At 38.6% G+C, this 15,873-nt stretch overlaps 1 protein-coding gene across 6 annotated transcripts in view; it reads right to left on the bottom strand.

Moving 5' to 3' along the window:
• The window catches only part of ZC3H13 (zinc finger CCCH-type containing 13), a 45,486-nt gene extending 31,187 nt beyond the window's left edge, over nucleotides 1-14,299 (bottom strand). For 2 of the 6 annotated variants that reach the window (XM_069881214.1, XM_069881195.1), the window contains exons 1-4: nucleotides 14,103-14,242; nucleotides 8,256-8,381; nucleotides 7,709-7,818; nucleotides 2,248-2,359 (exon numbers count right to left, since the gene is read on the bottom strand). In XM_069881214.1, coding sequence (XP_069737315.1) covers nucleotides 2,248-2,359; nucleotides 7,709-7,818; nucleotides 8,256-8,372 — 339 coding nt within the window. In that variant the 5' untranslated portion in view covers nucleotides 8,373-8,381; nucleotides 14,103-14,242. Of the gene's footprint in view, nucleotides 1-2,247; nucleotides 2,360-7,708; nucleotides 7,819-8,255; nucleotides 8,382-14,102 lie in introns of those variants that run through there. The other 4 variants (XM_069881205.1, XM_069881222.1, XM_069881231.1 and 1 more) reach the window with 4 other exon arrangements.
• Nucleotides 14,300-15,873: the final 1,574 nt, after the last annotated feature.

Genomic DNA, 15,873 nt, shown 5'->3' on the forward strand with positions numbered 1-15,873 from the left:
CATTTTTATACACTTGAATGTTAGCTTCTGCAACTGTGACTGCACTTTGAACAGATGGTTTCATTGAGCTGTCCACAATAACTTCTTTTTCTGCTGGATGGTTTCAATTACTTTTCAAAGATCCATTCATGATTTTGTTTTGTTTTGTTTTAAGTACTTTCTTCACAGTGCATTACCTTTCTCTTGACAATACCAAGTTTCATTTGCCATTGTACTGCCAAAAACTACCTTTCCCCAATCTCTATGGCATTCCTCAGGCTCTAGTAATCTCAAGTACTGATTTCATCTCTTTGGGACATCCAACTTTTTTTCCACATTCTTAAAAATGTATAGCTCTTTAGATGAAGCACCACAGCATCCTCTGTATCTTCATAATTTGAAATGAATCTAAAACTCTCCCCTTAGCTGGCATCTAAGCCTGACAATATTGTACCCGCTATTCTTTGACTATCTTATCTATATACTTCAAAAACTAATGGTTTCACCTGTATCAAACAGTTCTCTCATAGCCACTACTCTGTTAAAGTTTCAGGCTCGTAAACTGGTGAAGCACAAATTTTGTCTGCAGGAACAGAACTGCTCTTTCTTCTTTTTAAAAAAATAAAACACCAAAAAGAGTTATGAAACTTTTTACGGAAAAAGCTAGTTTTTGTTATTTCAAAGCAAAGTTAGTATTTCTTATCCAGATCCATTATTACCCCAAAAGCTTCAATAAGAGATGGAAACATCAGATATTAGATCTCCACCTTAACAGTAGCAATGGAGCAAAGTTTTTATTAGTGGTTCAGTCACTTCAGCCTTTTCTTTTATTCTTTTAAATATCCTGGTTCTTTGCAATGCAACTCTCGATGACTGTCTCTCTTCATCTATTTGTTCCAGAATATTTTCTTTGGATATCCCATACTTTGACAGTTGCCTCCATGCAACTAATACAAAATCTCAGTGGTTTCCTCAGCAATCTGTTTTATGAGATTGAAGCAGAATATTTTAGTGTGCTTATTCTGTAAATAATTCTTCGGTACTTCAACAGACCCACTACTTCTCCGACTCCTTTTGATTCCTGCTTCCAGTTCACCTTTACTTGGGGTTTAGTTGTTTAAGAGTATTTTTTTATTACATTAATAGAACACTACAAAATGCAGGTTTAACTAATCAAAAGTAAGAATAAATTACATCAAAATTAAGGTTGTACCAGGAGAGCAGTTACCGTAAACTTTAAATAATGGTTGGAAAAAGACACCTTTCCCACCAACCATGTACTCAATAACTGAACAGTTTATTCAAACTATTAGAAAATCAAAGAAACACATTTAAATAAAAGAGGAAAAAGATCCAAAGTTCATACAAATTAACAGCAACTGAAAACATGATTGGAAGGTATGCCATTCTGTTAATTTAATGATAGCAGCTGCTGTTGATTTCTTTACACCTGACATAATTCATTTTACACAGCAAGTAGTAACAGATCAAGAATAAAAAAAAAAGCTGTTAATACCTGCAGAAACAAAACTGATTTTTCACAAATAAAATCTTTTTATCATCATACATATGAAGATGATCTTAAACATGACACAGGAATACACTGGTGCTATTGCTACAAAGGTGCAGGGTCACACTACCAACTCTGCCCCTATTTGTTACAGCAGTGCAGGAAGAGGTGACAATTTTAAAATAAGTAACTTCTGATATTTGAGAGGTATAGGGTTGCAGAAAGATGCTTAGAGAATAATAATAATGAATTAATTTTTTACAAAATCCAAAAATGAGTAGTTGGGATGGTAGATGGGTATGTGAGAAGTAAAATGAAATGAACCTGCAAAACCAGAACTGCATGGTCTCATCAAAAGCAAATATAGGGATGAATAACTGAAGCCTGGATGAACGTAAACAATGGATATGAATAAGTGTTGAGGGAAAAACACTGAATGATTGGAATAACTGTTAATACACTTTCTCGGTAATAATCAAAGAGTCTGCACTTTTATTAAATACCTGTTTATCAGTATTTATAACTTATTTTAGTCTGCAGGATTTATAAAATCTTTAGGAACCAAAAGACTATAAAGTGATATAAAAAGGCAAAAATACAATTGTTAAGACACTTAATAAAACATGCCATGTGCTATGTACAAAATGATCAGTTCATCAAAACATTTTAAAAGTTACAAGTCACCACAGTCAGGTTTTTAGGACATACTGCCCAATTGCTACTGAGGGATTCTGGAGTTCTGCAAACTTCCTTCTTACCCTAACAGGAGAGGACGATTCCTCTGTACTTCGTTTCTGCGGTTCTGCCTCAACGTCTTGACGTTTGTTCTTCATTCTTTCCCGAAGATCTCCAGTGGGTCTTTCTGGTGACCTGTATAACACAGAAACACAATATAACCAGTTCTATGGGTTTATTTTTAAAGGAATACAATCTGTCTTTTAATTATTATTTTTATTAATGTATATACAGAAAGATTTCAACCTCCCACCCAGAAATGAAGTGGATGAATAAAAAAAATAATCAGTTCTAATGGGCTTTTGTATTCTAAAAAAACCAAAAAAATAAACGACAAAAACCCCAACCAAATAACTCCTTCAGAACATCAAAGACTTGACTCTAAGAAGAGAAATCACTTGTATGTACTTATGACATGACTCAGTTGCTACTCTAGATTAGCTTCAGGAGAGCCTATCCAGAAAAAAAATAACCACCTTTTTCTGACTATCATGCAAATGCGTTTCACAATGACTCCTACCAAATCTTTCAAGATATCTTTAGCCTTCTCCATATTCTAAGCTGCACCAATTTAAATATCCATATTATATGGGGTTTATATATATATAAAAATAAAATTATATAGAGTCAAACTACTGTAGGCTAGCAATGACAGTCACAATTCTGGATATGGATGAAGCCCACAAGTGGAGATAACCTGACCTAGGTGCTACGCTTCCATGGCCTTGTGAGAATGCCATAAAAAACCCCAACAAACAATGCTGTTGCAGCACATGCACCAGAAATTCACTCTTGGAGGCTTCCTCTTTTTTCCATCTTGCTTTAACACATTTAAATTACAAACTATCAGATGAACTCTAGCAGACATGCAGCTTTAAGATATATTTTCTGCAAAAGGTATTACTGTGACATGGGAAGGGAGGAGGAACATCCTACTTTACTACATCTAAATAGTTTTGTCACCTCTCAGTATGGACTGACAAGTCCACTTATCCCTTATGGGTTAAAAGAGTTAAATGGGTTAAAATCTTGCATTTAAATGAGTTCTTAAGCAAAGGAGATGTAGAAGCTGCTTCAAATGATCTCTCAGTTCAAGAAAACACATTTCCTCTTCATATAAATCTGGCTTGATACCCAGTTTGGTACTTCTGTGATGACCGTCAGCTATAATTGCAGATTCCTCTGTGAAATGGTTGTATAAAAGTACTGGATTTTTACATATTAGTTTACACTGAAGAACACTGATGCTACATTAGTTGATTAGAAGATTTATATATAATATTTGAATAATGAATTTTGCATTTGTTTTGTTTTTCATACTGAACCAGGGTTTCCATCTAGCAAGCGTTGTTTCTTCCTCTGTCACATAATACACAATGGGTGAACGGTCTTTCACAAATTATGCATTCAAAAATCTAAATTAGTACGATTTTCAACCTCTGCGTACTTGAAAAAGAGTAATTGTCTTCCGCTTCCTCTTTTGCAATGTTATACTTAATTCCTTAAACTGCATCGTAAGATTAAGTGTCTTAAGATCTAAGAAAAAGACCACTGACTGCTCTGACTTTTAAATGCATTTAATTCTTCATGAAGTTGTAAATACAGGTCAGTCTAGATCAGAGGAAAAGTACAAACCAGCAGCATGCTGCTACTTACAGCACTAAGAAGGATCAAATAATACCCAGCATACAAATATAATCAAGTTATCTTCTTTGCATGCGTTATTACATCATCTTTAAAGTGTTTGGCTTTAGCAACAGCTACGATTCAAGGAATTTTTTTTTTTGCCTCCCCCCATCTTAGAAAGGTAATTCCTTTGCATTACTAAACACTCTGAAGTATTCCAACCATCAGGTTCTTCAAAAAATAAACTGTCTTTCAAAACTGAAGTGGCAATTCAATGCCTTAAGTTCTAATAGTACTTCAGCTATGGCATAAAGGAGTTTATAGATATTAAACTGGTCAGATTGTTCCTTAAGAGGAACAATTTCACAAAAAAAAAAAAAAGTGGTAGCTGAAGAAGAGAGCAAGAGCAAGAGAACTTACACTGAATGTAGTTCATATACTTTCTAAGGAGACATTTGTTATTTTAATACTTTTTTTTTTGAAGTTACATGCTGAAGTGAAAAAACATCCAAACCATTTATTTCACCCTCAATTAGCACCTTTCTCAGTATGGGAGGGAAGAAAAAAATTATTTTGTTAAAACATTATTCAAATCCACTAAAAGATTATAAAAATTATCAAGAAATCACAGAAATTAAAAAAAGCTGTAGCTTCAGGGTTGGGGTTTGTAGGTGGCTTTTTGTTTGGTTTGGGAGGAGGTTTTCGGCTTCAAGAGAACACTGGAGCAAAATCATGGTACCCATCCTACCCCTCCCAGAAGAACATCATAATCCCCCAAAAGTCTAATAAAAAGACTGAAAAATCTGTCCAATTTTTAGAAAAAAAATTACTCTGGAAGCTGTGACTGTTTCCAGATACTTTGGATTAACGCATAGAAAATCAAGCTGGCCTATTAGCTGATTTTTCTTTCGGGTGTACTGCAATTTTAATTTTTAAACAATGGCTTCTTTTCTACATAACTTCCCCATTCCCACCCATCCTCAAAAGGACCTCTGGTTATTCCAGATAACGCACACTGCTGAATTTCAACAGATAACTATAAATTCACCTCTACAATTTAAGATGATATGGCTAGACTGTACCTGGTAGAACCTTTCACATAAAGGCTCCACAGCATTATCCCTGTATGCTGAAAGAAGATAACCATTCAATGAAAAATTTCTTTTTAATGACTTAATATCTTGTGCTAGGGATGCATCCTTTAGATGAGGCCTAAAATGCAGAATTTCATAATTTCAAATTTTAGGCAGTGCAGGTAAGTGATTTTAAACAGCACCGCTTCCTGCAACAGTTCAGTTCTCCATATTCAGTGACTTGGTTAGGAAATGCATATTCCTATCAGCTTCACCATTTGCTTCTGTACCACTTAATGTCAGCAGCAACTCCTTAGCCACAGACACACATCACAACACAAATACCTGTGCCTGTATGCATGCACGCACACAGGCATGTATGCGTAGGTGACGATTATTAGTGCATAGTGTACATATTATAATTGAATGCTCACGAAATATTGCCCCATTTCTCGGTTTCCTATACATCAATATTTGGACTTTTCAAAATCCATATGTTGTTACCTAATATTACTGTGGGTTTGGTTTTTAAACTCAGTGTAATGATCCAGAATGAAGAGGATCTGACAGCTAAGAGACAGATGCTATAGTGGCATAGATCCTGACAATAGCGTGCAAGAACCAGCAGGAAACTGCCAAGCAACTAACCAACAATCAGTGGGGCAAGAGAGTAAAACTCCTTGTGGTAGAGCATGTTCACACACAGCTTTTTCCTTGTTAGCTTCTCCTTACTCTAATAGACTGGTAAGGTCTATTACCGAATTCTTAATACCCTCATCAAGAAAGCTTCATATGTAAAAAACATGCTAGGTTTTATAATTATAACAGCAAGACCAAAATTCATGCTGTGAGAAGCAACATAAATGCTGAAGCAGAGTTGTAATGAAATCAGATTTAAGAGTCTTTCACACTTTAGAGTCAATTTTTCCTACTGTCTGGCAATATTCTGAACTATGGGAGGCATTATGGTCAGACAACATCACCACCAATGAGATTTATTTAAGATAGGTAGGGAATTAGGAAGGTTAAAAGAAAGGCAGCAAGACTCTGTGTTACCAAACTGCTTGCAAAGCAGAAAAAAAAAGACAAAAAGACTTCACACCAGCAAGCCTGGCTGAACACATGCAGACGCAGCGCCATTATGCTGTCCCAGATCCTTTAACAAGAATACTGCTTGAACTGAACTGATGTGGAAGCAGCGTTAGGTTGGCTTGCAAGAAACCAATAAATGGCATCCAAAATACCTATATAATATTTGTAAAAATCTCCATAACATTAAATGGCATGAAAATGCCAACATTTCGTTATGTACATAAAGCAGCTTTTTACGTGCCTGGCCAAGAGCTATCAGTAGAAACTTCTGAAGACAAGTATGCCTTTTTCATTTGTCATTTTGGGAAGAGGGGGGAAGAGTGCTTCCTCCACCTTTTTATTTTTACAGACGCCTTTAACAAACGTTGAATGTATCAGACAAATAAGCAGCAAGATCTGCCATCTGCCTTTTTCATATAGTCTAGTAAAGGAAGAAGTAAATCAACGCTATTTTAGAATGTCAATGGTGAGAGTGAAGCAGAAACAATGTTTTAATCTTTAAAAGAAGTGTGACTTTTGTTCAAATAACAAAGCAGAACTACACACCGAGTGTTCCAAATACTGAAATCAAGGAGAAAGCGACATTCTAACAGTTTTTAAATTTACTCTCTACCAAGAAATCACTCCTTTTTCCTATTTGGAACATTCAGTACAAAACAGAGTAAAATCTTCTACACGTTGAAAGAAATTCAATGATATATTTTGTATTCCAGCTGCTACCACCTCAGAACCAATGGAAGATGAAACAAGCAAAATCAAGACCATCCTGACAGTATGCCACAGGAATACAAAGAAGAACCAGAACCAGAACCCTAACCTCATGCCAGCCTTCCCCTCTCTGCTTTACACTTCGATGCTTCCATGTGCCTACTGATAATCTAGGGGTAACACTGACATTACTGTAGCATTACAAAGCACAGTTGCTTGTAAAATACGAAATTTTCATACAAATAGGTACGATGCTAAAAATGTATTACCTCTTTGTCCTTAATAACAAGAATATTACAAACTTGCTGCCATATTCAGTTTCTGTTTAACCAAGGTGTTATGCCACAACAAAGGATAATAAAAAAAAAATCTTTAAATTATGGTAACACATCAAAAGGCAGATAAAAATATTCTCCTCTGAAAAATGAAGTAACTTTTTGGATCTCTTCACGTGGCACAGAATATTTGTTCTAAATCTGACAGATGAAGTCACAAAACTATGTTTTGAAGAGAAGTGTTTCATCACTAAAGGAGGGAAAGGATGGATACCTTATGCATCAAACAATATAGCGAAGGCAAAAAGGCTGCAGGTAAGTGAGTACTGCTGTAAGCAGTTGCAAAACAGCATTTCAGTGAAGGATAAAGGCATATCAGAAGCTGCAGTGACACTACGCCAAAAAAAAAAGTTTTAACATTCTTGAACTTCCTGTTTCAAGCAAGGTAACAAGTTAGTCTGCATCCACAGAACTCCATTCATTTTTTAAAGCTACACACACACAAAAATCCTGGGAAAACCTGATGAAAGTTGCCAAATTGTTTCAAGCAGCTTCACAATGCAATTGGTTAACAATAAAACATACTATTAGGCACACCAAAGCATTTCACTTTTTTTTTAAAAAAAAACAACAAAAAAACAAACAGAAGACAGTTGCAAAAGCTATTTTCCTACAGCATGTGAAGAATTCAAAGTGAGTTCTTGATTTACCTTCTATAACTGCTGCTATAGCCTTTACCTCGTGGTGAAGGGCCATGTACGAATCTACATGTGTTCCCATAGAGGCAGTTGCCAGTCTTCAGCCAGTTACGGCACTGTGTCTAAGAGACAGACATTACTGGGTGAATTTCACACTCTTTTCTGGAAATACCATTGGTGTGAGTGTGGCAGAACAAACAAATGACTGCACATTAATTCCCATTTATTTGTAATTTCTGCCCACCAGTAATATAACTAATTTAATAAAAATAATCAACAATTAGCATCAGGTCTGGCAGAGAAAAATTTAGGTTGGTGGAAACAGTATTAATATGTACAGTACTACGGCTCCTCTCCAGAAGCTGGGGCAACACGCATTATTTGAAACTTTTAGTATTAGTATCTTGAACATCCAAGCACTAAGGAGTTCTTTTCACCTTTACTAACATCAGTGACATCTGAACATTTGGTACTTGTGAGCTACTCTTTCCCACCATCTAAATCCTGGAAAAGAAGATGCTGGGATGGGGAGGAAAAGAACAACACTTTTATAACTCACCTCTGCAGTACTTCCAGTGCTGGGTCCAAGCCTTTCAAATACACTGGGTCTTCGGGATGTGCTATCGGATATGGTCTTGGTATTTTCCACTGTGACCTTCCTTCTAATTTTTGACATTTTGTACTACTTCAACCAAAAAAAAAAGCAAAACTGTAAAATCTTTCAGTTTGGGGCTATTGACGCTGAACTCACATGAATAAAATAGTATGATACACGTTGTAAGAGTTGCTGCAGAGGTGATGAAGAAAGAAAAAGAAGCCATAAATGAGTGAAATGTATTGGATAACAAGGAATGCCTCTGATTTGAACTAGTCAGCTGAACATCAGTAGTGATAATTTTTTATTTTATTTTATAACCAGCTTTAGATTCTTCAACTTCCCTTTGAGAAAGACCATATGATATGTTACTCATTCAGGTAGCAAACACCACACAGAACAGATGCTTTCCTTTGTCATGTATTTTTTGTGCATCAACTCATACGACTTCACCTCTCAGTAATAGGTTCTAACCACTAAAAATGGCTTCCATTTTCAGCAACATATCTCAAAAAATCAAGAGCTTCTTTCCCCCCCTTCCTTTGTAGTGTGCAAATCACCCTGACATGACCCACAGTCTACATTTGTTAGTGGTCCACAGTCTACATTTGTTACTGATTTGTGTTCTACAACTATTAGGAACCATCCGAGTTTAGGAAAAAAAAAACCAAAACAACCCCACAACAGTGATACTTCTTGAGAAGCTTAGGTAGTATAAATCCCTTTCATTAAGAAAATCAGATTTTGAAGTAAATACAGCATAAGTTTCATAAATGAGAAGTCACAATTTATCTTACCTGAGAAAGGAAGGAGTTACGGAATACAGAAAGAAAACCATACTAAATAAAAAAAGAGAAAGATGTGTATATTGACCAGTAGAGATAGGCTATAAAAAAAGAGCAAAATGGGCTCCTGAAACTATTGTCCATTCTGTAAGTGCTATATGATCTACACAGAAATAAAATCAATTCGGGGAAAAATCTGCCAGTTGCTGTATGATTTATATACAGCTCAAAAAACCACCTCTTTGTTGTACTGAAAATTGTCATCGTTCAAGAGGCTGTTAGTCAGTATAATATACTTGGACAAACACTAATCTGCTACCCTACTGCTCCTATTCGCATGTCACTGCATTTAGGACACACGTAAGCTGATCTCTCATATACAAACAAGTTACAAATGACAAAAAGATCATCCATACAATCAGATTAATACAAATTTAAACTAACACCCACCAGATTGGATTACTATAAATTTTCACTGATATGATCAAAAATACATTCCCATAGCATTCAGACTGTAAGGATCCATTCTACAGAAAAAAAAAAAAATCATAATGTATAAATGTGGACAGACGTACACAAAACGTAACAGTGCTCTAACTTGTATTTTACACTTGACGCTATGTTAATATCTGGTTTTTTTCCCTTGTTCCTTGGTGAAACCCCATTATCTAAATCCTACAGTGACTTCAATGACAAGACCTCCCTAGAAATCTGACAACTGTACACTTACTATTAAAAACACTGTGCTGAAACTCTTGCTAAGTGCTTTAGCTCTTGATAAACAATGCAAGAAAGCAAACTTATGCTATGTACTTGTGAGATTTCTCAGCTCTAGTGACTGGTTCTCCAAGTCTTTGATTATCTGAAGAATTCGATGCAACCAGGTAACTAAGACATTAACCAAGATGCTTAGAGAGGGCAGAAGTTAACCATGTGGTATACCAGACATTAAAAACAATGGTTAACATCAATTAGTGGAAGCAGACATTGATGTAGTAGAATTTGCCAGTAGTAGGAAATTATTTAGGTTAGTAAAAACTGTGGAGAACAGAGATTTCCAGAAAGATCTAATTGAATTAGAAAACAGAGTAATACAACAGCAGATGAAATGCAAATAAATATAATGTAATGCACACAAGGAGAAATGATTTTGTCTAAATACTTGATGAGTTCAAATTAGTCCAGTCTTCTCAGAAAAATAATTAGGAGTCATTGTGGACAGCTCAATGTGCAGCAGCAGTTATAAAGTCTGACAGGATAAACCGTTAAAGTTAGAAAGCAAAACAATACCACACCTCACCTAGCTGAGCACCCTTCCATTTCAGGACTGTATTTCAGAAAAAAACCAAACCACTGCATTTTTTAGGTTTCATGCAGCCCTTTTAATACAGGATACAAAAATTGACTGACATATGCAAAAGCATTTTTAATAAGACGATCATATACCAAATGCTGAATTTGGTTTAAATATTCATAGTAAAAAGAGCCATATCTGAAATAAAAAGGGTTAGAAGAACGGCACTGGCAATGGCATAGGGAGAGGGTTCAACACATGAAGAACAGATAAAATGAGTGCATCTAATACAAAAGTACAGTACACACTGACATGATAGCAGTATACAAATACAAAAAAATTACATTCATTTTGCCTCCTAAGTTGAACGTCCTTTTACTTCTAAAGGACCAGAGGCAAAATACCTTCTTTAAATGCCACTTTTTACCCATCTACCAGTACCTTCTTGGAATTAACTTCTATAGGAAGTTATGATGATGACTAGGCTTAAAAGTATAGTTATAAACATGGAGAGGATGAAGGGGCTAACATTATCATAACTGAACAGAATTTCATTCCAACTACCTACTTCTCTAGATTTTGGCCAAGTTTCCTATAAGGAAACAAAGAGTACATGACCCAATCCTGAACCTTCCAAGGTTTGTAAATCCCCCTATTTCAAGTAAAATAAAAACTTGGAATGCAAAAAGAAAAAACATACTATTTCAGGAAGAATTCTGTTAATTCTGTACTTGCATTCCAGCCCATACCCACTAGTTTGCAATTAAAACCAGATTGTGTATTAACAGAAGAGGTGTGTCATCAATTATTCTAAGCCAACAAAACCAGCATGTTGTGACTGCACAGCATACTACTTTCTGTATGCACATATCACATGAGGGTCTCACTCCTGCAACCAGAACTGCATGAGATTTCACTGCTAAGTGAATATAGCTGTTTAAAGGCTGCAGGATTAGAGCCCAGAGGCAAACCAAGGAATTTTCACTGTGTCAAAAACTACAATTGAGTGACAGTATCTGAAAATGCAAGTCAGTCCTATTTTCATTCTTCAAAGACCAAACAAGTTGGAAAAATAAAAGGACTACTAAAACAATACTGCAATTGAAATTTCAGACGAATAATGGCAGTTTTATATTACTGGCAAGCTTCTTTGCTTATAATTTTTTTTCCCCTCATGATACTTGTTTAAGTGAAGCGTTTAGTTTCCAATTTTTTCAGACTGCAAACTAATGGGTAATCCATTTAAATGGAACATCCCATAAACATCCCCATTACTTAATCAATTCTCCCACGCTTTCATCTTACACTGCTCCACCCTTGATGATCACAGTCCTGCTATCAAGCCCATGCTGATGGCCAGTTCAATGACTTTCCTTTCCATCCAACTTCCATATCCTCACCAAACACTCACGTTAGACAGCACTGAGTATCAGTGGGGACAGAGCTCTAAGCACTCATATTTCAACATTTCAAATAATTGCTACAATGATTTTTTAAAAAAGTTTCTAAGTAGAAAATCACATACTTTCAGGTACATGGCATTGCACTGCTAAATCTTGCTAGGGGCATTGAAATGTCTGCAACTTCTGAAATGCCTTACTACAACTAAGTGAAATTAATGTTATATTCCTAGAATAATTCCTATAACTAAGGTCTTGACTGTAAATTATCACTTTTCCATACATAAGTAATTCCACACGAATCTTTAATAATAAATTAGAAACGTTTTAACACTATGATAACTTAGTGACAGATGCATTTATTCTTTAAATGGAGTAACTTTTCCAGGATGAGAGATGATCTGTTAATAGCCGTAACTACACTGCTATTTGAAGTCAAATAGATCTCAAAGTAGAACCAAAAATTATCTAAAATATAAACAAACCTAGTGGACACTATCCAATTAACTGAAACCAACTAAGCATGATATGATTGACAGTGAAATTCGGTATTTTTATTATCAGTACTCCTACATTTTGGCATCAAGCATGCTTAATATTTTTTCAATAAAAGTATGATATTAATTAAGCCACAACCAAGAGAAACACACCTAAACACCTGTTTTCCTGTTAGTGAAACCTAATCCAGTCCTACACAACAATTAATCCTGCTTCAACAAGAAAAGTAGAAACTAAGATGTAACAGAACAAAAGCAAGGTTCACAAAAAACCTGTAAGGACATGAAATCTCTTTCTGAAGTCTAAGACATCACTAGTAAGCTTGTCAATGTCTGTGCATGCATACATGCACACCACACATAGACTAAAACATTAGATATCTTATGAAAATTCTATCTGCAAAACAATAAATAGATTTTATTTAAAATACCAAGCAAATTTCCAAATCCTACAGAAGTTCCAAATAGAAACTGATTATAACACTATAGGACAAATTAAGTACCTGCTTACAACTAAATAACAGCTTGGAATAAGGTAAACGTCAGAGTCCCCCCTCATTTTCCCAAATGAAGGGCTTTTACCTCAAAAGGTTTTATTTCTGAATACAAAATTCACATTTACATTTCCCAAAATACTAATAAAATAGTGATATCTGAAGGAGCTCCACAGGCTTACTACCTAAAAATAACACTAAAAATAGTAAAACAAGTTGTTAACCAACTTTCAAAAAAAAAAAACCCAAAACCATTCTAATACCGGTGGGACATTTATGTGATGTCAGTCTAGCACTCTTCAACTCACACAAAGAAGCCTGTTTGACATAGAATTAGAAATTATTATAAGCGTACTTTAACACCTCCATGCTGTTGACCCATCACCATATTAACTTGAACCTATCCCCCCTCTAATTTGACATATACTACTTCTCCATTTGCAGCAATAAGTAACTGATAATTATATTTTCACAAGTATAAAATCATAGTTGGCACACTACATGTAAATAAACTGAAAAACTCAGGCCTTAATATTATAAAAGAAAGTATACAGTATGCCGTAACTTGTCTAATAAAGTCCTCATACTCGAAGATGATGTTCTACCCGACTAAGGGACAGTCTAAGCAGTGGTTCGGACAGATCCAAGCTCACTTAGCCTTCCTCCCCGGTTTGTTAGATACATATTACCTCCAATCGGTAAACTGGATCACCACCTTAGCGTGCTGTCACACTCAAGCAAACATGCTAAGAAGCAGGCACATTATCTCAGCCACAGCCACGTATAACCACACTTCTGCAGTTCTAAGGTACATTTAGTTCACAGGCTGAGTCTGTCCACTCCCGTCTGGACAGACAAAATGTATTTCACCACCAGAGCAAGGGCCCTTAATAGGTCGCTAACCCACTATCTGCCACAATCTGCTCTTCAAACGGTCAACAAGAAATCAGTGGTGGAACAAGAACCCAGCAAAGAAGACAAAGGTCAGGACCTAAGCGGACTATCCCTAATATTAACCCAACGTCCCCAGCCTAGCAATTCTGGAAGAGATGGGAATTGGCTGCAGCCTCTATCTCAAGAAACAACGATGACTATTCATAGGAGCGAAACGAGCAGCTCCTCGGAGCGCATCAAACAATTTTACTCCCAGAAAGCGGGAGAAAAAAAACCCAAACAACCCCAAGGAGCAGGGAAACTCCAAGGCTGCAGGAGGCAGAGGCTGCGGCCCTGCCCTGACCCCAGAGAGAGTAAAGGAGCGGGGTCCGGGCCTGCCCCGCCCCCTCCCGGCCCGGCCTCCTCCCCCTCCTTCTCCCGGCCGGGCCGCGCCGCCGCCGCACTCACCTGCTCCTTCCGCTGCCGCGCTGCTCCCCGCCGCCTCCTCCGCCGCCTCCCGGGGCGGAGAGGGTGGGAGGGGGCGAGGGAGGAGTCCGTCCTCCCGGGCCTGAGCGCGGAACGACACAGAGAGGCAGGCGGGGGAGCGCCCCCCCCGCTCCCGCAGCGCCGCCGCTCCCGCCCGGCCCCCGCGCGCCAGGGACGATGGGTAACCGCCACCGCGCCCCCTTCCCGGCAGCCCTCGCGCCGCCCCGCGCGCGGGACTCCCGGAAGTAGGGGAGGGCAAACCGAGGGCAGAGGAGGAGGAGGCGGTGGTGGGGCCGGGCGGAAGTGCTGGCGCCGCCATGTTGGTTAAGGGCGGAGAGCGGCGCATGCTTCCCCTTCGCCCCGCGGCCGCCAGCTCCTCCGTGCGGGGCCTCGGGGGTGGCCCGGGCGCTTCTGCCGAGGCAGAGGCTCTGCCAGGCCGGGATATCGGCCTGTGGCTGAGGTGCTGGGGGGAGGAAGGAATAAATCATAGAATCACTAGATTGGAAAAGACCCACCGGATCATCGGGTCCAATCATTCCTATCAAACACTAAACCATTCCCCTTAGCACCTCGTCCACCCGTGCCTTAAACACCTCCAGGGAAGGGGACTCAATCACCTCCCTGGGCAGCCTCTGCCAGTGACCAATGACCCTTTCCGTGAAAAATTTTTTCCTAATGTCCAGCCTAAACCTCCCCTGGCAGAGCTTGAGGCCATTCCCTCTCACCCTGTCCCTGTTCCCTCTCACCCTCACCCTGGAAGAAAAGACCAGCTCCCTCCTCTCCACAATTTCCTTTTAGGTAGTTGTAGACAGAAATAAGGTCTCCCCTCAGCCTCCTCTTCTCCAGGCTAACAGCCCCAGCTCTCTCAGCCACTCCTCCTTGTAAGACTTGGTTTCCAGCCCCTTCACATGCTTCATTCCTCTTCTCTGGACACGCCCCAAATCATTATGTTTTGGGGCACAATAACCTTGTGGAATGCTACAGGCTAGGGGAAGAGTGGCTAGAAACCTGTCCAGAGGAGAAGGACCTGGGGATGTTGGTTGACAGCTGACTGAACATGATCCAGCAGTGTGCCCAGGTGGCCAAGAAGGCCAATGGCATCTTGGCTTGGATCACAAATGGCGTGACCAGCAGGTCCAGGGAGGTTATCCTCCCTCTGTACTCGGCACTGGCGAGACCGCTCCTTGAATCCTGTGTTCAGTTCTGGGCCCCTCTCCACAAGAAGGATGTTGAGGCTCTGGAGCGTGAACAGAGAAAAGCAATGAAGCTGGTGAAGGGGATGAAGAATAAGTCTTATGAGGAACGGCTGAGAGAGCTCGAGTTGTTTAGCCTGGAGAAGAGGATGCTGAGGGGAGACCTCATTGCTCTCTACAACTACCTGAAAGGAGGTTGTGGAGAGGAGGGTGCTGGCCTCTTCTCCCAAGTGACAGGGGACAGGACAAGAGGGAATGGCCTCAAGCTCCGCCAGGGGAGGTTTAGGCTGGATATCAGGAAAAAGTTTTTCACAGAAAGGATCATTGGGCACTGGAACAGGCTGCTGAGGCAGGTGGTTGACTCACCATCCCCAGAGGTATTTAAAAGACGGGTAGATGAGGTGCTGAGGGGCATGGTATAGTATTTGATAGGAATGGTTGCATTTGATGATTTAAGAGGTCTTTTCCAACCTAGTGAATCTATGATTCTGTGTTAAGGGAATAAATGAGTTTAAGCAACAAATCTTGGTCGGCTTGCAGTTAGTAAGATTGTGACTGTA

This window comes from Phaenicophaeus curvirostris, chromosome 1 (genome assembly GCF_032191515.1).
Source record: "Phaenicophaeus curvirostris isolate KB17595 chromosome 1, BPBGC_Pcur_1.0, whole genome shotgun sequence".
NCBI lineage: Eukaryota > Metazoa > Chordata > Aves > Cuculiformes > Cuculidae > Phaenicophaeus > Phaenicophaeus curvirostris.